At 56.2% G+C, this 23,670-nt stretch overlaps 1 protein-coding gene across 20 annotated transcripts in view; it reads left to right on the top strand.

The window, feature by feature from the left end:
• MAST3 (microtubule associated serine/threonine kinase 3) overlaps window positions 1-23,670 on the top strand; it is a 38,482-nt gene that overhangs the window by 1,680 nt on the left and 13,132 nt on the right. The window contains exons 1-18 of one of the 20 annotated variants that reach the window (XM_079772221.1): window positions 2,967-3,083; window positions 3,179-3,210; window positions 5,551-5,640; window positions 12,266-12,354; window positions 12,434-12,506; window positions 12,674-12,694; window positions 13,414-13,492; window positions 14,102-14,262; window positions 14,434-14,509; window positions 14,774-14,983; window positions 15,067-15,168; window positions 15,393-15,525; window positions 16,982-17,043; window positions 17,432-17,517; window positions 18,258-18,466; window positions 19,064-19,202; window positions 22,965-23,097; window positions 23,307-23,472. In XM_079772221.1, coding sequence (XP_079628347.1) covers window positions 3,045-3,083; window positions 3,179-3,210; window positions 5,551-5,640; window positions 12,266-12,354; window positions 12,434-12,506; window positions 12,674-12,694; window positions 13,414-13,492; window positions 14,102-14,262; window positions 14,434-14,509; window positions 14,774-14,983; window positions 15,067-15,168; window positions 15,393-15,525; window positions 16,982-17,043; window positions 17,432-17,517; window positions 18,258-18,466; window positions 19,064-19,202; window positions 22,965-23,097; window positions 23,307-23,472 — 1,900 coding nt within the window. In that variant the 5' untranslated portion in view covers window positions 2,967-3,044. Of the gene's footprint in view, window positions 1-2,966; window positions 3,084-3,178; window positions 3,211-4,880; window positions 5,272-5,550; window positions 5,641-7,974; window positions 9,394-12,265; window positions 12,355-12,433; window positions 12,507-12,673; window positions 12,695-13,374; window positions 13,493-14,101; window positions 14,263-14,433; window positions 14,510-14,773; window positions 14,984-15,066; window positions 15,169-15,392; window positions 15,526-16,981; window positions 17,044-17,431; window positions 17,518-18,257; window positions 18,467-19,063; window positions 19,203-22,964; window positions 23,098-23,306; window positions 23,473-23,670 lie in introns of those variants that run through there. The other 19 variants (XM_079772222.1, XM_079772220.1, XM_079772211.1 and 16 more) reach the window with 19 other exon arrangements.

Raw genomic sequence — 23,670 nt, 5'->3', positions numbered from 1 at the left:
AACCCCACACTGGCCCATGGGCCCCCAGTTATGGGGCCACCAGTTTGCAGGCCACCAGCTTGTGTTGGCTGTGGGTCAGGGGAGGAGTGGAGACGGGACCCTCCCGGTTTGGGTGAATTCAGACGTCTGTGTAGCATTTCTAGGAGCCCATTACCACGAGCCGTTATTACGACCATGACTATTTTTCCATCATCTCCCACTTGGCAAACGACAAAATTTTAAAACACCAGATCCCCAAACAGAGTATCCAGGGGCAGTAGAGCCTGTGTCTGGATTTTGTCTCCGCTCCTGCGGGAAGATCCATCCCGCTTCCTCAAGGCCCGGTTCCACTTCCTGTCTCTCCGGAAGCCCCGGTGCTTCTCCCATGTGGTCCCTGATGACATCTCTCCCACTCGGCTCCAGCTGAGAACTTCCCATGCGGCGTGGTGCCCACCTTGCTGTCACACCTCCACCCTACTGTTTCCCACTAGCCTGCTGGCCCAGCCGGACACCCTCCCCCCTCACTCCAGCCCCACCTCTCCCTCTGGGTCCCCTCTAATGCCTCCATGTGGGGCACCTGTGTCCTGCTCTGTCTCCTCCAGACTGGGGATTCCTCAGGGTGGAGCTGAGACTTCTGGAGGGGAGGCAGCATGGCCAAGCCCAGCCAAGCACAGAAGAAGATGCTGTAAATATTGTTTTAAAAAATATATCTTTATTGATTTCAGAGAGGAAGGCAGAGGGAGAGAGATAGAAACATCAGTGATGAGAGAGAATCATTGATCGGCTGCCTCCTGCATGCTCCCTACTGGGGATCGAGCCCGAAACCCGGGCATGTGCCCTTGACCGGAATCAAACCCCGGACCCTTCAGTCTGAAGGCCGGCACTCTATCCACTGAGCCAAACCAGCTTGGGCTGCAAATATTATTTTTAAAAGGCAGTTCCAGGGAATCATGGTCCCCTTCCTACTCCCCTCTAGGCAGGAGCCACTCCACTCTGGGGGGAACAGCCAGTCGAGAGGGGACTGAGGCCCTAGCCGGTTTGGCTCAGTGGATAGAGCCTCGGCCTGCAGACTAAAGGGTCCAGGGTTCGATTCCGGTCAAGGGCACATGCCTGGGTTTCAGGCTCAGTCCCCAGTAGGGGGCGTGCAGGAGGCAGCTGATCAATGATTCTCTCATCATTGATGTTTCTATCTAACTCTCCCTCTCCTTTCCTCTCTGAAGTCAATAAAATATATATATATATATATATATATATATATATATACACACACACACACACACACACACACAGGGGCCTGAGGGCCGAAGCAGATGATGCAGGGAGCCAAGGTTTGGGGGTGGTGCCTGGAGAGTTCTGTGTAGGCCAAGCCTTTGGAGGGGAAGTGAAGGGGCAGGGGGGCTGCTCATCTTCCCCTTACCTCTCTCTGCCACCTCACATCTTTTCGTGTTTTGGACGCACATTCATAAATTGTGGTTATTATTAACCTCACAAAATTGTCTTGACTCCGATTCATAGAAGCCACCCCTGAGCTTGCTCCTTGATTCCTCTCAGGACCCTAGGTAACTGGGCCGTTTTCCAAAAGAGGAAACGGAGGCACAGAGGGGTGATTTGCTTGGCGGGGGTCACACAGCCCAGACAGATGGGGGGTAGCCGGACTGGGAACCCAGGGCTGTCGGGGGCTTTGGAAGGAAATGGCTGGGATAGAGAAGGATGCCGCGGGTACCCCTGGTTCAGATCCCAGCGAGCTCTCCGTCCCCAGAGGTATTGAAGCAGCCGGAGACCTCAGGGGGGCAGGTCAGCCTCCTCCCACCTTGAGTGGCTCGGTTTTCTGAGCTCAAAGTAGCCTGGCTACAGGTGACACCCCACCGACCCTCCGCTTCCCCGGCCGGGGAAACCCTGCCAACTTCTCCCGCGGGGCTGCCCCGCGCCTGGCAGCCTCCGGCCCCCTCCAATTGGCTGCGGGCGGGGGGCTAATGACGTCACTGGTTGCCACAGCGAACGCTCTACTCTGGACGTGGGCAGCCCCCAGCCCACCTTAGGTAAAAATAGTAATGTGTCCGGGACTCGACCGCCCCAGCGTGTTCTGTGTGTGTGTGTGGGGGGAGAGGGGGGCGGGGGGTGGGAGGTGTCCAGAGACCTGGATTCTCCGCTTTCTCAGCCTAGAGGCGTGGGCGGCTGGCTTCCCTCTGCGCCTCAGTTTCTCTGCCTGTAAAAAAACCAACAAACAACAACAACAACAAAACGGACCCTGCTCTTGATGCGCAGTAGGCACCTCGATAAATGTAAAATTTACTAGTTATTCTGATAGTCTGTGGAAACTCTTGCTGAGCGCAACAACACACAGCAGTAATAAAAATAATAATGGCTGGTTTACCCCGGAACCCTCCTGATGTTATCTCCAAATTGCAGAAGAGAGAACTTAAGCACGGAGTACAAGTCACTTGTTCTAGGTCCCACAGCCAGGAGAGAGCAGATAACCCAGGTCTCAGTGTTCCCAGATTCTAAACTTGTGCTACATGGTCTTTTCAGAATTTAAAAACCCCCTAGGGTGAGCCACAGTTGAGGGTGGACTCCGGGGGGGTCACAATGGACCCCAAGCACAGGGCTTTTTTGCCCTGCATGTGTGAGGGCACCCAGGGTTAGGCAGGTCAGCTTGCTGAGCTCTAAAAGGGTCTTGAGTAGTGAGTCACTGGTCAGTGCCCTGCTTCCCCCCAGGGCCCAGGACCCAAACCTGAAGAGGCTCTGCAGGGGGTGAAGGAGGAATGGCTGTCAGATCTGAGAGGGGCGGGGTGAGGCTGACTCAGGAACCTCTCTTTCCTCAGTAGATTGTTAGTATTTAGCCACTATTGACATACCTCTTTTAAAATGTAACTAATTTATCTTAAATAATGGAGTTATTTGTCATACAAATAGGGTGTGAGCTGGGCAAGGAGGTAGATTGGGAGTCCAGAGGAGCTTTCAGGAGGAAGAGATGATTGAGCTGCAATTAAGTAGCACCGGAGGGAGAGTGATCCTGGCGGAGGGCACAGCTGGTGCCAAGGTTCTGAGGCAGAGCTGAGCCCAGGATGAGGGGAAAGCAGAGAGAAGGCATAGGCTGGGGCAGGGTGAGCATGGGGCTACTGGGGTGTGAGGTGGGTGGAGGGCCAGGGATGAGAAGGGCTTGTCTCTCCGGAAATGACCCATTTTCATCTTCTTTCAGAAGGAACTGAGCCTGCCTCGCCGCGGACGGGGGTGAGTTTCCCTGGGGACGGTTGGCTGGGTGGGGGCCCTGTGGTGCTGGGCACAGACATTTCAGCTGCAGCCTCCAAATTGTGAATTTATTTAATAATTACAACAAAGCTTCTCTCACCTTGATCCTACTCCTGGTGTTTGCAAAGTAATTCACAAGTGCCTCCCTAGGCCTCACCACAGGCTGGGAGGCCCAGGCTAGTTTGCAAATGAGGAAATGGAGGTGTACATTGCATCACTGGCTCAAAGGCACCCAGCTCCGAAGGGGGCAAACCTCTCTGGCATCCAGAGTCCAGATTCTCAGAGAATTACCATCCAATGTCCTGGAAGCAGCTTACATGCCTCCCATGATGGGGAGCTCTTTCAGGGAACATGGGTAAGAAAATTGTATCCTTCAGGGTCACATAAGTGTTCCTGTAGGTTGGTGTTTCTGGATCCCCAAAAGTTCAAAGAACATTTTGTTCAGTACTGTTGCTAGTTAACAGATGGGGAAACCAAAGCCTGGAGGGGAGGGGTTTACCTTGTGTGGATGGTCTGGAGGTGCCGGAGTGCAGACACCCCCTCTTTGGAGGTTGTATTCAGCCATGTTGGGAGTACAAATTGCCCACCAGTGAAGTCATTCACTTAAACTTTTTTGGAGCCCCTCCTGTGTGCCAGGCCCTGGTCCAGGCACAAGGGACACAGGACTAGCCATTGCTGGACCCTGCCCCTGCAGCTCTCACTCTCTTGGGGAGAGGGATGGTGAAGCGATGTGATGAAGGGGAGAAATGAAACAGAGACAAACCGAGGGACTGCGGGGCGGCTGTAGCCTTGAAGGAAGTGGCATTTGAGCCTAAATCTGGAACAGGAGCAAGAGGCCAGGGAAAAAGTCCAAGGGGAACAGCATTTCAGGCAGAGGGAAGAGCATGGACGAAGGTCCTGAGGTGTGCACCAGTTTGGCATTGGAAGAACAGCTTGGAGACAGGGGTAGCTGGAGTGAGCACAGGGGAGGTGGAGGGAGAAAAGAAAGGAGAGGTCCGGGTGTTTGATGACAGTTTGAAATCTTGGTGGGGACGAGTACAGAGTGGCCCTCAAGCCCTGACCATCTGCTCTCCTTGGACTGGGGCTAATGCAGCTGGCGGGGAGAGCCTGATGGCCCCAGTAGGGGCTGGGTCTTGCACATTGCCCCGATAGTAGCCTTTGCCCAGGCTGGGGGTGGGGTGGTGGACAGTGAATCAGTCCGAACCACGGAGGGCAAAGTCCCGCACCACGGGCAGGACCGGAGCAAAGACTCCCTAAGGGTTGTCTAGTCTCTGCCACCTGCGGTGGGCCGGACTGGGTCCACCCAGAGATTCAAGGGGGCCAGAGCCACAGACGACCCCCTCCTTCGGGGCCTTGTAGGACGGCTTCTCAGAGGAAGGGCGGGTGGGGCCAAAGTCGGATCTGAATGTGGGGCGGGACGAGAGTTCGCGGCCTAGGGACCCGCGGAGCACTGGCCTGGAGGCGGGGCCGGGGCCTGGAGTGTGCGCACAGAGGCCGAGACCCGCCGCCAGGGGGCGCCAATGCCGGGGCTGGAGGATAGGGGCGGGACCTGCTCGGATCGTGGGTCCCGAAGACCCCCGAGAGCTGGGAAAGCGCCGGGGCCGGGAGGGGGCGGGGCCAGGCGGGGGAGGAAGATGCGGTCTGGGGATGCGGTGACAGCCTTTCCTGTCCCTCCGGGTTGTCCGCGGGCCTAGGAATGGCAGTCCCGATGTCCCGTCCCACGAGGGAATGACACCCGCCGCTCTGGCCCGCACCCCAATCGCTACCGCCGCTGGGCAGGGCCTGCGCGCAGGTGCGGGGCTCCGAGTCCCGCCCTGAGGCGGAGAGAGCCCGCCCCCCACACCCCCTGCGGCCCAGCCCTCACGCCGCGTCTGCCTGGTGTGCTGTCCCCACGTCCGCATCTGTCGGTCCCTGTGGGATCACGCCACGAGCAGGGTTTGGGGACCACGGAGGGGGGCGTTGGTACCCGACCGTGTAGACGCGGCCCGGCCTCGCCATGAAGTCCCGAAGGGACAAGCTGCACATCCCGGCGCTGACCCTCGAGTGAGTGGCTGGGGAAGGGAGAATCAGGGGGGAGGGGCAGGCTGACCACCACCCGTCCCCTGCGTCTCTATCCAAGTCGTTCAGAGTCGCACCGCTGCCTCCAAGGAGCTTTCCTGGGTGACCGGTCTGGCCCCGCCCTCGAGGCCTGCAGGAGACCCAGAATCCCGGGCCTTGGGCCCCTTCCTTTTCCTGGAGAACCGCAGCCCCGGTCCGGCCTTTGGATTGGGCCACACACGGGGGCCGCGGCCAGGTTCACCGTCCCGGCCTCTTTCTTTGCAGTCTGTCTCCGAGTAGCCAGAGCCCGTCCTTGCTGAGCCCCAGCAGCCCCTGCAGCCCCTGCAGCCCCTCCCTGGGACTGCACCCCTGGAGGTAAGTGACAGCTAGCAGGGTAGGGCTCAGACAGGCCCTGGTACCCCCAAGCCTTGGAAACTCCCCAAACCCAGCTCCCTCCCCAAGGTACTGTGGGCTGCTGACCTCGCCTTCTGGGCCTCAGTTTACCCCTCCATTAAATGGCGCTGTGAACCACACGAGGGTCCTGATGGGGAAATTACATTTTCAGTCATAGCCAGCAGGTCCCCAGACAGGTGGCCAAGGTGAGGCCAGAACTTGAGCTGTTTGTTGCCCAAGGTCCTGAGACAGGTGCTGGGTTCCCAGCCTGCTCAGAACCCTCCCTGCTGAACCAGCCTGGCTCCCAGGCTGTGACCTCAGGGAAGAGTTCACCATTACAGCCCCAGCCACTGAACTTGACCAGGTAAAGAGGTGTAGGCAGAAAAAAATCCAGCTTGACCGAGCACCAGCCTTAAGTTCCCTCCGCAACTCTTGGAGGGAGGCACCCTTCCTGACCCTGTTTCCCAACTGAGGAAACTTAGGCTCCGAGAGGAAACACCAGTTCTCTTGGTTCAGTATGTCTGGGGGCTAAGCACCAGGGCCAGCATGGCCACCAGAGTCTGTCAGGGGTTTGAGCCCCGCTCTGTGACCGATGGGGCCCAGCGTCTTGCCCCAGTACAGGACAGAATACCGGCGTTATCATGGGCTCCTCGTACAGCTCAGGGCGGGGACCGATGTGAGTGTCAGTGGTGTCTAGAATTTGGTGGCCCATCAGTCCTTTGCACCTTAGTGTGAATGAGCTGCCCAGGCTCTTCCCACAGGCCTTTAATGGGGAGAAGAGAGAACAATTTGGAAACCGTACTGGGTACTGGGCAATAGGCAGCTACCTTCATTTAGTCAACAGCATTTGTTAGGCACCTACTGTGTGCCGGGTGCTAAGGATATAGCTGTGAACAAAATGAACACAGTCCCTCACTCACGGGGCTCAGGAAGTGGGCAATGAACAAGTGGGTGGACAAACAAGATACATTCAGACAGGGGCCTCTCCGAGGAGGGTATGTTTGAGCTAAGGTGTGGACAGGCTAGGGGAGGAACCACTAGGCAGAGGGAATTGCATGTGCAAAGGTCCTGGGGCAGAACTGAGATTTTCAAAGCCTCTGTGGCTGTCTTAAGGGGAAGAAAGGTCTTCTGGGACAGAGGACAGGAATGGAGATGGCAGAGGCAGGGAGGTGGCTAGGTCAACATCTGGGTAGGTGATGGTGGTTCTGGACCATTTCGGGTGTCCAGAGGCAGGGACTGCTGTAGCCCCCATTTAGCAAAGGAGGAAACTCAGGATCTCAGAGGCATAGGACCTCAGATTACGTTGTCCAGGGGCACCTGGGAGACAGTGTTAGGCCAGAACTGACAGTCAGTTCTGACTTGTTGAGACCAACCGGTTTTAGCAGGAGGAAATGGAGAAGTCTCGGGACTGCCTCACTCGCCACCAGGGGGCAGCAGATCCTCATTGCCTTGGGCCATTTAAGGACATGGGTCTTTGCCTCTAAACACCCTAGAAACAGGCCCCCATTTGTCCCCTCAGCCTCAGGGCTTCTTGGGTCCGGCCTCTTGGAAGTCCTTGCCTCCTCCTCCTCCATCTCCTCATCACTCACCCTGCTCTAGCCAAGCGGCTTCCTGAATGGCCAGCACGTGAGCTAGCACAGCCTCAGCGCCTTGCACTTGCCGTCCTTTCTGCCCAGAGCCTTATTTCCCCCATTTCCTCTTTTCTTCGTCTTTCAAGTATCCATCAAGCCCACAGAGAAGGAAGCCTTCCTTGAACACCCCCTACTTAAGGGTGCCCCAGCTCTGGTTACAGCCATTACACCCGTCTATTTCTCTCATCCAGATCCCATCCTGGGTGTTATCTCCATGTTTTCTTGTGTGGCTGTTGGGTTATTCTCTCTCCCAGAGGTCTGGGAGCAACCTGGAGGGCCAGACCTGGATCTGTCCTGGCCATTCTATACCTTCAGGGCAAGCCAGGTATACACCAGGTGCTCAGTTAATGCTTGTGGCATGGACAAAAGGGAAGCAATTGGGAGGGCACTGCCTGTGGTGGTGGTGGTGGTGGTGGTGGTGGTGGTAAGAGGAGTTAAAGAAGGTCCTGAGTTGGGCCCTCACAGACAAGGGGGCAACAGAGGCTGTTCTAGGCAGGAACAGCATTGTCAGAGGAGTGTTCTCTCTGGGGCCCTGAATGCCAAGGACAGAAAGAATTTGGATTTTCTACCCAGGGCACTTGGAAGCCACACAGAGTATGGGACTGAGAGGGGTGTAGACAGCTCATGGACAGGGCTACACTCCCCTTGCCCGCAACAGCTCCTGCTCCCCATGGCTTGGTCTGGTGAACCTGGAGAGCATTCCTGGGGAGATACCCAATAGCCATCTGGACAAGGTGGGCCACTGAGTGTGACATGGACATGAGGGGACAGGGTGGGGAGCCTGAGAAAGACCTGAGAAGAAAAACCAGTCGCAAGAGAGACGAGCAGGTTAGGGCTACACACTAGGCAGCAGCATGCCCCCTCTACCTCAGTCTCCCTTCTCAGATACGTGATCTGGTGGCCGCGTCAGCGCTGGGCCAGTTACCAAAGTGTCATGTTGCCTGTGAAGGGGCCGCCCTCAGAGTGATGTTGACCCTGACTTACTGGGACTGTCATGAGAGGAGGAAGCGTTCCTTTACTGCCTACTGTATGAGACATTTCTCCTTCCATAGCGAACATGACGTACTGTACACCCCCAGCCGGGTAACGGTCACTTCCTGTGCTTCCAATTCTTTCCATTCCCACGAGGGATATGTGTCGATGGGGAAACGGAGGCCTGGAAGTTAGCCTGAGGCCACATTTACACGTAATCCGTGTAATCATCTTGTCAGCCTGTTTTCCTCCCATTTTATAGTTGATAAGACTGCGACTTGCAAAAAAACAGGCTGATGGTCTTTTCTGTCACATAGACAGGCAGAGCATAGCATGTCAGAAGCCCTGACCTCAGTTTGCTAAGCAACCCCTCTGTGCCAGTCCAGTACTGGAAGCCCAAGGAGCCCAAGCCTGGGGAAGACAAAAGCCGAGAGACTTAAGGGAAGGCTTCCTGGAGGAGGGGACGCTGGATTTTGCCAGACACGAAGGGGATTCCAAAGCGTGGAGCCAGCGTAGGCGTGGTAGCATGAGCCCGGCCGGGCCGCTGGATGGGCCGCGAGTGTCGCACGGAGCTGAAGGGGTTCGCGCCGCGGGAGAGAAGGAAAGGGCGGGCGGGGATCAGAATTACATTTTATGGGAAAAGAGCCATGTTCCGAGGCCCAACCTCCAAGTACCGCCAACGCCCCGCCCCCGCCGCTCCCATCCTAGCAACGGCCGGACCTTTCCCCGCACGGCCCAGGCAACGCCCCGCCCCTCCGCCCGCGGCCCTCGCAACACTCCGCCCACCCGGCTGCACGCGGGGCCGGCGGCACAGCTTCCGCCTCGCTCACCCCGCCCCCGACAGGCCCCGCTGGGCGGGGTCCCCGGGCGCGCGCTTCCTCCTCGCCACCCCACCCTGGCCCCGCGGCGGCCCCCCCACCCTATGCCCTCCCTGCGCTGCCGGGCTCCTGGAGCCGATCCCGCCGCGGCGGCTTGCCCCCGGCCGCCGCCGGCTGCGCCCACGCGCCTCCCGGGCCTCGGGCGGCACAAAGGGAAGAAGCAGCATGTCTGACCCCAGCTACTGGACGGCGGTGGCGGCTCCCGGCCACCGGAGCCGCTTGGCCAAGGGCGCGCTGCTGCAGCGCTCCAAGAGGTAGGGGGGACGCGGGGCGAAGCGCGGCGGCCGGCGGAATAGACACTCGTTGCCAGGAGTGTGTCTGGGCGGCGTGGCGAGGCCACTGTGCGCGACGGTAGGGGGACGGAGAAGGACGCTCTGGGGCCGAGGCATCCGCAGGTGTCCCAGGCACCCTTGTTGGGTTCCTCGTTCCCCGCACTGGGGTGAGTGTGTGCCAGTCCGGGTCGCAGCTGGGGTACTAATGAGGCAGCAGTGAGCTGAGACAGGATTCGAACCCAGGGCCCTCGTCCCGGGCCGAACTGGGGAGGTGCTTCTTGGAAAAACTGACGCCGATCTCTCCCTGGGGCCCAGCTAGAAATGTTGATTCACAAACAAACATTTACAGCACGCGGCTGGCGAGCGTGTGTCAGGAGCGCCAACCGCTGGGTTTAACCTGGAACAAAGCCTGGCCTGACTTGGAGCCTCAGTTTCCCCTTCTGAAAACCAGAGACTAAGCGAGGGCTGTGGGCTCTACCGGACCTAGATTCACATGCCAGCTCAGCCACTGCCAGGCTGTGTGACCTCCACCCGTTCCTTTATCTCTCTGTGCTTGGGTGTCTCATCCGTGCTGGGATGGGACATTTCCCAAAGGGGTGCGACAGGCAGAGGCTGGGCGGGGGAACCTTGAGTGCCAAGTCCAAGGGTTTAGGCTCTTCTCCCAGACCCTGGAGAGCCATAGAGGGCTTATGAGCACCTCAGGGGTTGGGTGCAGGAATTGGCCTCAGGCGCCTGTTTTCTCCCATATTCTCATCCTCTGTGGAGCCACATGGGTGATGATTGAACTTCAGGGTCCTGGGCCTTCTCCGGGGAGGGCCGTGCAAATGGTCAGCACTCAATAGACGCTCAGAAAGTGAGCAGATCGGGCCCACTTCCCCACTGGCATCTCCAATTAGGCTGTTTTCAAGAAGACCCCGCCTGAGAGGAAGCGGTAGGCTGCCAAGTATTTTTCCCAAATGCTGTTGAAAGTGACAAATGATGGGAGTGGAGGTGGGGGGAAGGAACCAGGTGAGGGGCAGGGAGAGGATGTGGGACCTGGTTTGTGTGTGAGGTGGGGGTGGGCAGGAAGTTTTGCAGGAACCTGTGGGTTTCACTTTTGCTCCTGCACCTCAAGTCTAGAAGACTATCCCTGTGGCTGTTGATCTATGGCCTCAGTTTCCCAGGCTGGGAAATGGGTACATCTGGTCTCTCCCACCTCCTGGCCTGTTGGAATTGACAAATGGTGACTTGATTATCTGGGGAGGCATGACCTGCCCTCTGACAATGCACCAGGCCCCGCAAGCCAACAGTACTACGTGTACCCACCACCGTTTACCCAGCGCTGGCCCAAAGCTGAGCTTGGTGCATTGGTTTTATCACATCTTCCCAGCACCTTGCCTGGTGTACAGATGGGGAAACTGAGGCTCAGAGGAACAGCTATGGGCAGGCTGGATCTAAACACCAGCCCCCACGCCTTTTCTTGTCGCCTGGATTAGTGGCTGACCACGCTTCCCCACGCCTTGTCCTGCACTGTGCCTTCTCCCTGGGACCCCATTCCTGGCCCTGTGAAGCCTGAGGTTTCTTCTCCCTCCCTGTGCAGAGTGCTGTGGCTGAGCTGCGTTGGCAGCTGGGCTGTGTGGGCTGATGCACTTGCTGAACAAGTAGAGCTGTTGCCGGGCGACTGTTCTGGGGGAGTTGGGGGGGGGGGGGGGGCGGTGGCTGGTGACAATGTTGTTCCCAACTTCCCTCTGTCAGGGTGGGCACTGGGGCCAGGGCACAAGGTACAGGTGGGCTCGGCCTGAGCTGGGGGCTGGGGGCCAGAGGAGCTGGGATGGAAGGAAGGAAGGAAATGTGTTGGCAGAACAGAAGACAGGGCACAACTGCACAAGATCCTGACTCTAGGTTTTTGTTTTGTTTTAAATATTTTTTATTGATTTCAGAGAGGGAGAGAGAGGGAGAGAAAGATAGAAACATCAATGATGAGAGAGAATCGTTGATCGGCTGCCTCCTGCACACCCCACACTGGCATGTGCCCTAACCGGGAATCAAACCATAACCTCCTAGTTCATAGATTGATGCTCAACCACTGAGCTACGGCGGCCCAGTGACTTTAGGGTTTTTAAGAGTCAGGCTGGCATTTTGGGGGGGTCTTGGGGAGGAATGTTGCCAAGAGATGGGGCAGTGGCCCTGGGAAACAGTGCATGGATTGGGGTGGGGGCCTGCCTTAACCCACCTGTAGGCTCCAGGGTCCTCTCCACCCTCTGCCTTATTTCCCAGAGCTCCTGACAGTGGCCACAGCGTGGGAAAGGGGTGGGGGTGTGAGTGTGAACACCAAAGCCCGGGAAGTCAGGCCAGGAGCTCCTGGCTGTGTGCAGTGACCACCAGGAGGCCGGAAAGTGCTTCATGCCACCACTGATAACAACAGTAATAGCAGATTTAATAATAATAATATTTGTCTGCCCTGACCGGTTTGGCTCAGTGGATAGAGCATCAGCCTGTGGATTGAAGGGTCCCGGGTTCGATTCGGGTCAAGGGCATGTGCCTTGGTTGCGGGCACATCCCCAGTGGGGAGTGTGGAGGAGGCAGCTGATCGATGTTTCTCTCTCATCGATGTTTCTAACTCTCTATCCGTCTCCCTTCCTCTCTAAAAAACAATAAAATATATTAAAAAATAATAAAAATAATATTTGTCAAATATGACTCCCACTGGGCCTCCAAGGAAGGGCCATGGGGGAGTCCAGTTAGGGGCGGAACAGGAGTGGTCGTGCCCAGTTTCCTATCCGGCCCCAAAGCCAGCTGCATGTGTGCTCCAGCCTGGGCGTGTGAGCCCAGAGGCCGGGCCAGCGCCTAACCCTGTCCCCACCTGCCCCTACAGCTGCCGCAGTGGGAACCGTAAGAGCCTGGTGGTGGGAACACCCTCACCGACCCTGTCCAGGCCCCTGTCACCGTTGTCAGTCCCAACTGGTGAGCATGGGAGCCAGCGGGTGGGTGCTGGGTCCTCTCTCCACCCCGATGACTCAGTTTCCCCTGGCCTCCTGATCAGCAGGCAACAGCCCCCTGGATAGTCCCCGGAACTTCTCGGCTGTGTCAGCTGTCAACTTCCCCTTTGCCCGGAGGTGAGTGGTCCCTGGCTTTGGGGGATGGTGTCCTCATGACGGCTGAGGGGACAGGCAGGGTGTGTGCGCTTGATGGACTTGCCTCCTCACTGGCCTTTTCCCCTCCCCGGCCCCGCCCTGTGTTGGTCCCTCCCTCTGGTTTCTGCCCCTGCCTCGGTCTTCTGCAGCCACATCTCTCGGACAGACAGGTAATGTCAACGAGCTCTAGGGGTGGGGGTGAGAGGGGACACCCCCGGGTCTAAGAAATACTAATTGAGTGAAAGCAATTTACTCATTTAGTAGGAGTTTAACAAGAGTTCATGGAGGATCTGTTATGTGCCAGGCTTTTATTTTTTAATTTGCGGATTGATTTTAGGAGGGTGGGGAAGAGAAACATCAATTTGTTGTTCCACTTATGTATGCATTCCTTGGTTGCTTCTTGTATGTGCGCCCCGATTAGGGATTGAACCCGCAATCTTGGCGGATTGGTACGACGCTCTAACAAACTGAGCTCCCCCAGCCAGGGCACGTGCGCCAGGCTTTTACATGTCACTTATTCATTCAGCCTTTATTGAGTGCCCGCTGGGGGCTGGCCTTTGGCTTTTGGGGAGTCCTCAGTCTGGTGGAGGCAGCCAGCATGTACCCCAGGAGGTACAACTCCGAGAGGTGGCAGCTTTGCGTGGCGGGGTGGGGGGGGGGGGACGGGGGGAAGGTGGGCACTGGCTGCTGGCGTCAGGGAGGACTTCTGGAGGAGATGTCTAAAGGACGAGGGAGAAACCTAGTGGACTTGGCCACCCGGACTTGCTGTTCTCGGCCTCAGAGAGCCCTCCCTCCCATGGGGCCAGAAGCTGGCAGCCACAGCGTTTGCCCTTGTCCCCACAAGCCACAGGGGCCCTGTCTTCCTTCCAATCCTGGTTCTCCTTTCCAGGGCTGACGGCAGAAGGTGGTCCCTCGCATCCCTCCCGTCCTCTGGCTATGGCACCAACACACCCAGCTCCACCGTCTCGGTACCTCCAGTCCCGCCTTGGCGGGCAGACAGCGGGTGCAGGGTTGGAGGGGGCATCTCTGTGTTTTACAAGGGGTCAGATAGCCGCGCCGTCAGCAGGTTCCTGGCCGCTGCCTCTGTGCTGTGTTCTAGGCCAGTGGTCGGCAAACTCATGAGTCAACAGAGCCAAATATCAACAGTACAACGATTGAAATTTCTTTTGAGAGCCAAATTTTTTAAACTTAAACTTCTTCTAACGCCACTTCTTCAAAATAGACTCGCCCAGGCCGTGGTACTTTGTAGAAGAGCCACACTCAAGGGGCCAAAGAGCCGCATGTGGCTCATGAGCCGCGGTTTGCCGACCACTGTTCTAGGCGATGTGGGGGACCCTGAGAGGACCCGGCCTTAGCCCCGGGGCTCCCCTAGGGTACACAAATTCTCACGGGGCCTGGCCAGAGGGGATCTTGGCGCTGCCGTGGGGAACAGGCAGAGAGGACTTGTTGGAGGAGGGGGGCATCAAGGCTGGGGTATTAAGGGATAGGAGCCGGGCATTCTGGGCCTTGAGGGGTAGTGCTGGGGTCCTGGCTGTGGGGCTGACCATCAGCCCGTGACTCTGACACCCTCCTCCCAGTCGAGCTCGTCCTCCCGGGAGCATCTCCACCAGCTTCCTTTCCAGCCGACGCCGGACGAACTGCGTTTCCTGTCCAAGCATTTCCGCAGCTCAGAGAGTGTGGCCGATGAGGAGGGTGGCGGTCGCTCACCCCGCCTTCGACCCCGCTCCCGTAGCCTCAGGTGGGCTTTGACCTCTAGCCCATGCCCTGGCACCTCCCTGGGCTGGCTTTTGGATTAAAACATGGCTCCTCCTCCCTTCTGGCCTCGACCCTGCCCTAGCCTGGCTCAGCCCCCTTCCCCTGGGCTGGGTCTCAGGTCCTATGTCACAAGCTGCTCATCACCCCCCTTCAGCCCCGGACGCACCACAGGAACCTTCGACAATGAGATCGTCATGATGAATCATGTGTACCGGGAGAGGTTCCCAAAGGTGGGCAGTGCCCTGTGCTGGATGGGCCCCAACACCCCTCCACGTGCTGCCCCTCTGTGACTGACAGACAGGCGTCCTCTGTCTTGGCTGTGTCCCCACATCTGTCCATTCCTGTTTTCCCTCTGGGTCTCGGATGCTCCCCCAGTCCTCCGACCCCATCAGCTTCATGGTCACCTCTCTCCCCACTGTCTCTCCTGCCCTCCGACTGCGTGTCTTGTTCCCCAGTCCCGTCCAATGACCAGGTCACCCGTCTCCCCCCGCCAGGCCACGGCCCAGATGGAGAGCCGTCTGCAGGAGTTCCTCGCTGCCTTCTCGCCCGGTGCCCAGCTGGCACTGGCCGATGGCGTCCTGGGCTTCATCCACCACCAGATTGTTGAGCTGGCCCGCGACTGCCTGGCCAAGTCTGGAGAGGCCCTTGTCACCTCCCGCTACTTCCTGGAGATGCAAGAGAAGCTGGAGAGGCTGCTGCAGGATGTGTGTGTGGGGCTGGGGGTCCCCAGGTAGGGCGGGGACAGGGACAAGGGCCTGTGAGTGATGCCCCGCCCACCTGCCTCCAGGCCCACGAGCGCTCGGACAGTGAGGAGGTCGGCGTCATTGTCCAGCTGGTCCGGAAGCTCCTGATCATCATCTCACGACCAGCAAGGCTCCTTGAGTGCCTCGTGAGTCTCCTCAACGCAGAGGTCTAGCAGAGCTCAGACCAGGCCCCCAAGAGACAAGACACCGTTCTCATGGTGTAGGGCCTGGAGAGGCTGCCGGCCTGGGGTGGGCTTCCGGTAGGAGGGGACCCCAGGGACAAGTTGGAACCACAGGTCAGAGAAAACAGCATTTGCAAAGGCCTGGAGGAGAGACCAAGCCTTGGCTGACCAGAGCTCTGCACCCCCAGGAGTTTGACCCTGAAGAATTCTACCACCTGCTGGAGGCCGCCGAGGGCCAGGCTCGAGAGGGCCAGGGCATCAAGACGGACCTGCCGCGGTACATCATTGGGCAGCTGGGCCTGGCTAAGGACCCTCTGGAGGGTGAGCTGACGTGGGGCAGGGAGGTGAAGGAGACAGAGGAGAGGAGGGGGTGTAGTCATATTATCCTTGTCTCTCTGTTTCCTGCCTGTGGTCACCTAGGGGACCCGCTATGGGGAAAGGACCCGAGATTCCAGGGTCAGGTGGCTGCACATTGGGCCCCTGACCTTCCAGGGCCTTGGGACCTCTGTGTTCTCAAATGCCACGTTGAAATGGGCCAGGGCACCAGGGACCACCACTGGCATTGACATTGACATCGTCCTGCAAGTTCACAAAGCCTGTTTCCAGTCTCATCTGACGGCGGCCCCGGGGGTGGACTCAGAGTCAGTTCAGGCCACCTGCAGACAAGAACTCCCCCCAACGGCCAGGATAGGGGAGCCAAGATGGAACTGGGGATGGCCTGTCCTGGGGTGGTCAGGGCAGGCTCTGGGAAGAGGTGATGTTCAGGCTGAGGATGGAGAGGTGACCAGATGCAGATCTGGGAGAGGAAAAGGGGGAGCTAGGCAGGGGGACTACAAAGGCCCGGAGGTGGGATGATGCCTGGCATGTCGGAAGAGCAGCGGAGAGGGGTATAGCTGAGGGAAGGGGAGCTGGCTGGAGGCAAGGGGGTTGGCAGGGCCTGGTTTCAGTGGCCAGTGTTCACCTAGCGTTATTGCTGTGCTAACATGGGACTGAGCTGCCATTGTCCCCATTTAAAGCTGGGAAGACTGAGGCTCTAGGCAGACGAGGTAGAGCAGGGGATCAGACACAGGTGTGCCCGAGGCCAGACCACTGGTGGACTGGGCTTGTGGCTGAAGCTGGCTTCCTGTCTGTCCAGTGACAATAACTCAGGTAGCGCTGGGGGGGGGGGGGGGCTGCTGTCAGAGGGTGTAGGAAGTGGTGAGGCAGGTGGCGGCTGAGGCTGTGGGGGCAGAACACCTCCCCAATACCTTGGGGGGCCCGCTGAGAGTGGAAGGGGCTGCATTTGAGCCAGGTCTCTCACCCCTGACGCTCCACCGCCCCATTCCAGACGAACTCCGGGACCGTGAGACTTCATTGCCACGGTCACAGCTCACAATTCATGGGCCACTCACCGTGACCAGCCTTTTGCCAAGACCTGGGGCGGGACTGTAAGGGGGCTCCTCCCGCTTGGCCACGCCCTGAGCTAGGAGGTTTTTAGGAGCCCGTGTCACAACTGGTGTAAACTGGTCCAAAGTTTGGAGCCAGGGTTTGATGAAAGCTGAGGAGCTGGAGCTTGGGCTGCCTGCTAGTCCTTCTAGACAGTTCCTCCGTTGTTTAGTCCAGCCTCCTGAGCTTCGCTCAGACTTGGACACGGGAAGGGCCCGTTGGCAGTATCATGGGGGCTGGGCAGGGGAAGCTCCCCATCCCTAGCCCCAGATGAGCCTTGGGGGGCCTCAGGAAGTCTGGGTGACAGGCAAGGTGTAGAGGCCCCGTTCAAGGCTCCTCCCTTGTCTTGCAGAGATGGTGCCTCTGAGTCACCTTGATGACAAAGGACAGCCCCCAGCACCTGAGTCCCTGGAGGTGAGGCACAGAGTTTTGGGTCCCCACACCTGTCTTGTTCTTTCCAGGCAGCTGCGGTGGGGGGGGGGGGGGGGGCTGGGTTTGCAGAAGTTTTTGCATGACGGGTGCTTAATAAATGCCTGTGACTATGCGGGGAAGGTGGGGGAAGTTAGATTGCTGTGCTGTGTAGGTTGGGCAGGGCTGGAGGGGGCACTGGAAAGGTTTTGAAGGATGTGTAGGAGTTTTCTGGGTAAAGGGCACATCTTGAGCCAAAGCTCAGAAACTTGGACACTGAGTTGGAGAAGTTTAGATGCGAGAGAAAGTGGCATCAGGCACCGGGACTTGGGGGCCGGAGGAGCCCAAACCACTCCTCAGGGAGTCAGGACCCTGAGCCCTTCTTGTCCCACAGAGCCGCGCCCTGGTTGGCCCGTCACGGAGGAAGCCATGTGAGAGTGACTTCGAGACCATCAAGCTCATTAGCAACGGGGCCTATGGGTGAGTCCTCAGGTCCCCCATAAACCCATTTCTCAGATGCCCACAGAGATGGCTAAGGCCCAGCAGCCCCTGAGTCTACAGGCAGGGAAACGGAGGCCTGCAGAGGGATATGGAGATGCAACTCAGCGGGCATGGCCTTGAATGTCCTCATCCTTGATCAGGTGTAGGGGGTTCTGGTCAGGAAAAAAGATGACCACATGGTGGCAGTAGCATGCAGTGAGCATTATTTGCCACTTGGACAGATTTGCAGAGGGGTGGGAGTGGGGAGTCCCTGACAGCATGAGACCATCAGAGCAAGATGGGAGAGGGCGCCAGTGGCCATGTGGGGAGTCTTTGGGTCAGAGAGCCCCGAAGGGCAGCAACAGCAGGTGTAGGTTCCTTACAATCCCAGGGTTTATCTGTGTCTGGGAGCCGTTGGGTACAGTTTCATCAGGTATATAAAGCCAGCAGGCACCACATGGCTAAAGATGTGCTCATTTGGATTCTGTGTAATGGGTCTCAGCCTGCTGGGAATGAATAAATACTCTGAGGGCCAGTACACCAGGGCCACGTCTGGTTCATGTGTAGGACACCACGGGGGGCAGCGTAAACCTATGGTGGCTGCTTTGGGAGAGGGGCCAGGTGTGGAGAAAGGTGTCCCAGATGGAGAGCCCAGCAGATTGGGTGCTAGGCCCAGGTTGGTTCCCTGTGCCTGCCAGGGCCTCGCGCGCAGGCCTCAGCCAGCCCGGCCTTCCTCCCAGGGCCGTCTACCTGGTGCGGCACCGGGACACTCGCCAGCGCTTCGCCATCAAGAAGATCAACAAGCAGAACCTGATCCTGCGCAACCAGATCCAGCAGGTCTTCGTGGAGCGCGACATCCTCACCTTCGCCGAGAACCCCTTTGTGGTCAGCATGTTCTGCTCCTTTGAGACCCGGCGCCACCTCTGCATGGTCATGGAGTACGTGGAAGGTGCGGTCCCCGGGGCTGGCATGCCTCCAGCAGCAGGGAGCTCCCTCTACCCGGGAGAAAGGCCTTCCTTGGGCCAGGTTGGGATCTGTCCTGTCCTCCAGGGGGTCCCAGCCTGCCTTGGAGGCCCTCAGTCTAAGATGGGGGATCAGGGCAGGGGGAGCCCAAAGAAGAGTGTTAGGGTGGGACCCCTGGAGGAGAGGGGAAAGATGTACATCCTTGCAGGGGAGACTGGTGCACAGAGGCCTGGAGGCTGGAGGAACAGGGGAGGGTCAGGGTGAGGAGTTACGCTTCAGGTTTGCAGTTCAGGATGGAGCAGTGCCTTCAGGTAAGTGCATGAACAGGCACCAAGGTGCTGCCAGGCAAGGAGAGAGCATGCGCTTTGGGGCACCAGCTGTGTACAGGGGAAAACTGCGCACTTGACAGCTGCTCCTCTGTCCGGGGAAAATCAGGAGGCAGGGTCTGTCCTCCCCAAACCCCCATCTGGTTCCCCACTCGGATTCGGGACCCACTGGGGGCCTTATGCACCAGGCGGGGCGTTACAGAGGCGTTGGGCAGGGCTGTAGAGACCATGCCTCTGAGCACGTCTGCCCCTTGCAGGCGGTGACTGCGCCACGCTTTTGAAGAACATGGGCCCGCTGCCCGTGGACATGGCCCGCATGTACTTCGCAGAGACGGTGCTGGCGCTCGAGTACCTGCACAATTATGGCATTGTGCACAGAGACCTCAAGCCTGACAAGTAAGCTGCTGAGGCCTCAGGGCGGGTCCCCGGAGGGCTGGGGGTGGGGTTTGGAGCCATGCAGAGGGGCGGGGCATCAGTGGCATCTGGGGCTGCTCAGGAGCCCCACCTATCTGGATTCTGTTGGCAACATGGGGCCCCTACTGTCAGGAAGGCAGGGAACTTGCACATCTTGAGCATCTGGTGTGTACAGAGGAGAGCAGTTACTTAATAGGCACTTGTTGTATACAGGGAAAGGACTGCACTTAGGAGGTGGTGCCAGGAAAGGGGAGGGAATGTGCACTTAGGATGCAGAACTGTACATGGGAAGGGATCATGCACTCAGAGCTGCTACTGCACAAGGGGAAAGAACATGCACTTATGAGGCGCCAGCTATATACAGGGAAAAGGAACATGCACGTTGCAAGACCTTATATGTGAAGAAAGGGACTGTGCGTGTCTTGAGCACGTGTTGTGTTTTAGTTCAGGAAAGAAAGGAAGAGACCATGTTTATTGGTTTTATTTGGGATATTTGTTTTATTCTAGCATTTAGTAAGCACCTACTGTGTGCCATTTTCTCTCTGGGTGGCTGGGAGACATGAGCGTGAATGTGAATAATCCTTCATGCTTTGTAGTCCCTACATAATTTTCAAAGCACTCTCCCCTGCAATTGAGCACCTGCTGTGTACAGAGGAAAAGGCCACCCATATATTGAGTGCCCTCTGGATATGAGGCAAGAACCACATGTTTCTTAGGTACTTGCTATGTGGAGGTGTGAACGTAAGTGGTAAGAGCCCTGTCTGATTTCAGAGCACCTTGTAATTTGCGAGTGGTTTAGAAAACAAAGCAGATATGTATTTGGCACCTGCTGTATACCTGGCCTGTGTTCAATGCTCTAAGGAAGCTTTGTGCCCAACAGGCCTCTTTTTTTTTTTTATTTAATATATTTTATTGATTTTTTACAGAGAGGAAGGGAGAGGGATAGAGAGTTAGAAACATCGATGAGAGAGAGAAACATCGATCAGCTGCCTCCTGCACACTCCCTACTGGGTATGTGCCCGCAACCAAGGTACATTCCCTTGACTGGAATCGAACCTGGGACCCTTGAGTCTGCAGGCCGGTGCTCTACCCACTGAGCAAACCAGTTAGGGCCCAACAGGCCTCTTTGAGATCATCCTGGGGTGGGGTGGGATGGGGTCTTCTGCCGAGTGTCTCAGGCCAGACCCCAACGGAGAGCCTGCCCCTTTCCAGGAAATCCCAGGCATTGTATCATTTCATTTATAAGAAGAAAAAAAAATTTTTTTAATAGCAGATATAGTCAGCGTTCAAGAAATGAACGTTTTTGCCCGGCCAGCGTGGCTCAGTGGTTGAGCGTTGACCTATGTACCAGGAAATCATGGTTCGATACCCCGTCAGGGCACATACCTGGGTTGCAGGCTCAGTCCCCAGTGGGGGGCATGCAGGAAGCAGCCGATCAGGGATTCTCTCTTATCATTGATGTTCCTCTCGGAAATCAATTATATTTATGTATATATTTACAAAATGAACGTTTTTTTATAGACAGTGTGCCCGTAGGAGCTCAGGAAATTTTGGTAGTCTTAGCACGGCCTTGGTGTCGGAGCATGTGGCTGCACCTGAGAGCTACACCAAGTGTTTTTTACGCAGCTGTTGCACACAGTGGTTGCTCAAGAAACAACCTTATTTTTAAAAAAACAGCGAATACATATAACAAGTGCGCAGAATTGTTTTTTACAGAGTTGAGGTAAACACGTGGTGCCAAGTAGATGGTTCATCCAACACCTTGGGTATATACAGTGAGTTCTACAGAAATTTATTTTTAAGCAGCAGAGGTTTCTAGGAGGTACATGAAAATGTGACTATAAAGATGGAGCATGGGATTCGATCATTTAGCAAATCATTTCTCTATTTAAGCAAGCAAACAAACAGCAGTATACATGGTAGGTGTACAAGTTTCTTTGTGTTTTTTTTTTTTTTTTCATCCTTACCCAAGGATATGTTTTATTGATTTTTTATTTTTTTATTTTTTAGAGAGAGGAAAGGAGAGAGAACAAGAGGGGGAGAGAGAGAGAAAGATCGAGGTAAGAGAGAAACATAGATCGGTTGCCTCCCTTATGCGCCCTAACTGGAGATCGAAACCACTGTCTTTGGGTATACAGCAAGCATGTCTAAACTCAAAGGCTAACACGGGCCAAACAAACGAAGTTTAAGTTTATGTGGGCCGCAAAAAAAAAAAAAAAAAAAAGCTTCAATTTTCATAGAAACGTAGGTTTATTTCAATAGAGACATGCTGAATATAAAGGGCTAAAATAAATGAGTAATCGTTAACATAAAATAATAGAACATTTTAATAAAAATTAATATTTTTTTCTTGAACATTAACTTACCAGACACTGAATAATTACACAAATTAATAAGCGTAACGCAAATAAACCTATTTTTCTTGTTCTCCGAAAGCAAAGTATTTCCTGTTGCACACACCAAACAAGTCAGTACAAGACTAATGACGTGGCAATTGGCTGCTAAAATATTCGCTGCTAGTGTAAGTGGAGAGAAATGGTGCACCTGCGTGTAAGGGAAATGAATGCAACACGATTATAGTAATCGGTCATTAGCGAACGTTGTAGTTGTTATTAATAATTATGTATAACAGAATTGTAAAAATTAAGTTATGAAATTTTTATTCAAATGTTTCTTACATACCATTATATTGTCTGGGCCGCAAAAATATTCGTTGTGAGTGGCGAGTTTGACATGCTTGGTGTACAGGATGACACTTAAACCAACCGAGCCACCCGGCCAGGGCTAGATGTGCAAGTTTTTAAAAAATGGATACAGCCCCAGCCGGTTTGGCTCAGTGGATAGAGCGTCAGCCTGTGGACTGAAGGGTCTCAGGTTCGATACTGGTCAAGGGCACATGCCTGGGTTGTGGGTTCGATCCCCAGTGGGGGGCGTGCAGGAGGCAGCGGATCAATGATTCTCTCTCATCATTGATGTTTCTATCGTTTTCTCATCTCCCTTCCTCTCTGAAATCAATAAAAATATATTTAAAAAGAAATGGATCCACTCATGAGTTGCACAGATATATTTCTGTGTGCATCAGGTGCTTGAGATATATTCAGTTTTCTTTTCTGTAAACATATTTTTATTGATTTTGGAGAGAAAGGGAGAGGGAGAGATAGAAAACATCTGTAATGAGAGAGAATCATGGATTGGCTGCCTCCTGCACACACACACCCTCTCTCCCCTCCCCCGCCCCAGGGGATCGAGCCAGAAACCCAGGCATGTGCCCTGACTGGGAATTGAACTGTGACCTAGTTCATAGGTTGATGCTCAACCACTGAGCTGCACTGGCCGGGCTCAATTTTCAACATGGAATGTAAACAATAGGTGCTTGCAAAGTATTTAATTTGTTACAGTAATGGATGTGTTTACAAAAATACACTAGATACCCCCCGCCCCCAGCAGGTGTTCAGGAGATGGTTTAACACGCAGTTGGAAGATGCTGTGATTCCCAGGAAATTTAGTTTTGCACAGCAAAGTATACAGAAGGTGCTCAATAGCAACACCGAATGTACCCTATAGGTGCACAGAGACGTTTGCCAGATTTGTAATACTGTCTGAAACCCGCTGGTCCTTCTGATAATGTGGCTGTGCACCGGAAGGATTTTTTAATCCCCCGGGGGCTCTGGCCCATCCTGGGTGGAGCCAAGTGCAAGGGCCGCTGGGCCCCTAGCCCTGAGCCGTCCGCCTGCCCACCCGCAGCCTGCTTATCACCTCGCTGGGCCACATCAAGCTGACCGACTTCGGCCTGTCCAAGATCGGGCTCATGAGCATGGCCACCAACCTCTACGAGGGCCACATTGAGAAGGACACCAGGGAGTTCATGGACAAGCAGGTGGGTGGGCAGGCGCCCCTGAGTGTTGGGCCCCCTCCACCTGGGGCCTGACCCCAGGACATGTGGAGACTTGGCAGTAAAAAAGGAGGAAATGAACTGCCCCCTGTACTTCTACCCACCCCTATTCCCCGCCTGGCCCCGGCTCCCTGTCTCTGTGGGGTTTCTCTCGGGCCGGGGCCATCCTCAGTTCCCCGTTCCGCCTATCCCAGGTGTGCGGGACGCCCGAGTACATCGCACCTGAAGTGATCTTCCGCCAGGGCTACGGCAAGCCGGTGGACTGGTGGGCCATGGGCGTCGTCCTCTATGAGTTCCTGGTGGGCTGTGTGCCCTTCTTCGGAGACACCCCCGAGGAACTCTTTGGCCAGGTGGTCAGTGGTACGTTCTCCCCCCACCCCACCCCCGTCCGGGGGCCACGGGTTTGAGTCTCTGCAACACTGGGGCTCAGGGCAGCAGTATGCCCCCCTGTGTGAGAGAGGGGGGCCGCCCCAGGTATGGGCCATACACCTGTGGTATGCCTGGCCCCAGCTGGACACTGGGGACAATATGGACAGCTCTTCTGGCACTCACTGTCTG

Source organism: Cnephaeus nilssonii, assembly GCF_951640355.1.
Source record: "Cnephaeus nilssonii genome assembly, chromosome: 5".
Classification (NCBI taxonomy): Eukaryota; Metazoa; Chordata; class Mammalia; order Chiroptera; family Vespertilionidae; genus Cnephaeus; species Cnephaeus nilssonii.
This window is presented reverse-complemented; position numbering and strand designations above follow the sequence as displayed.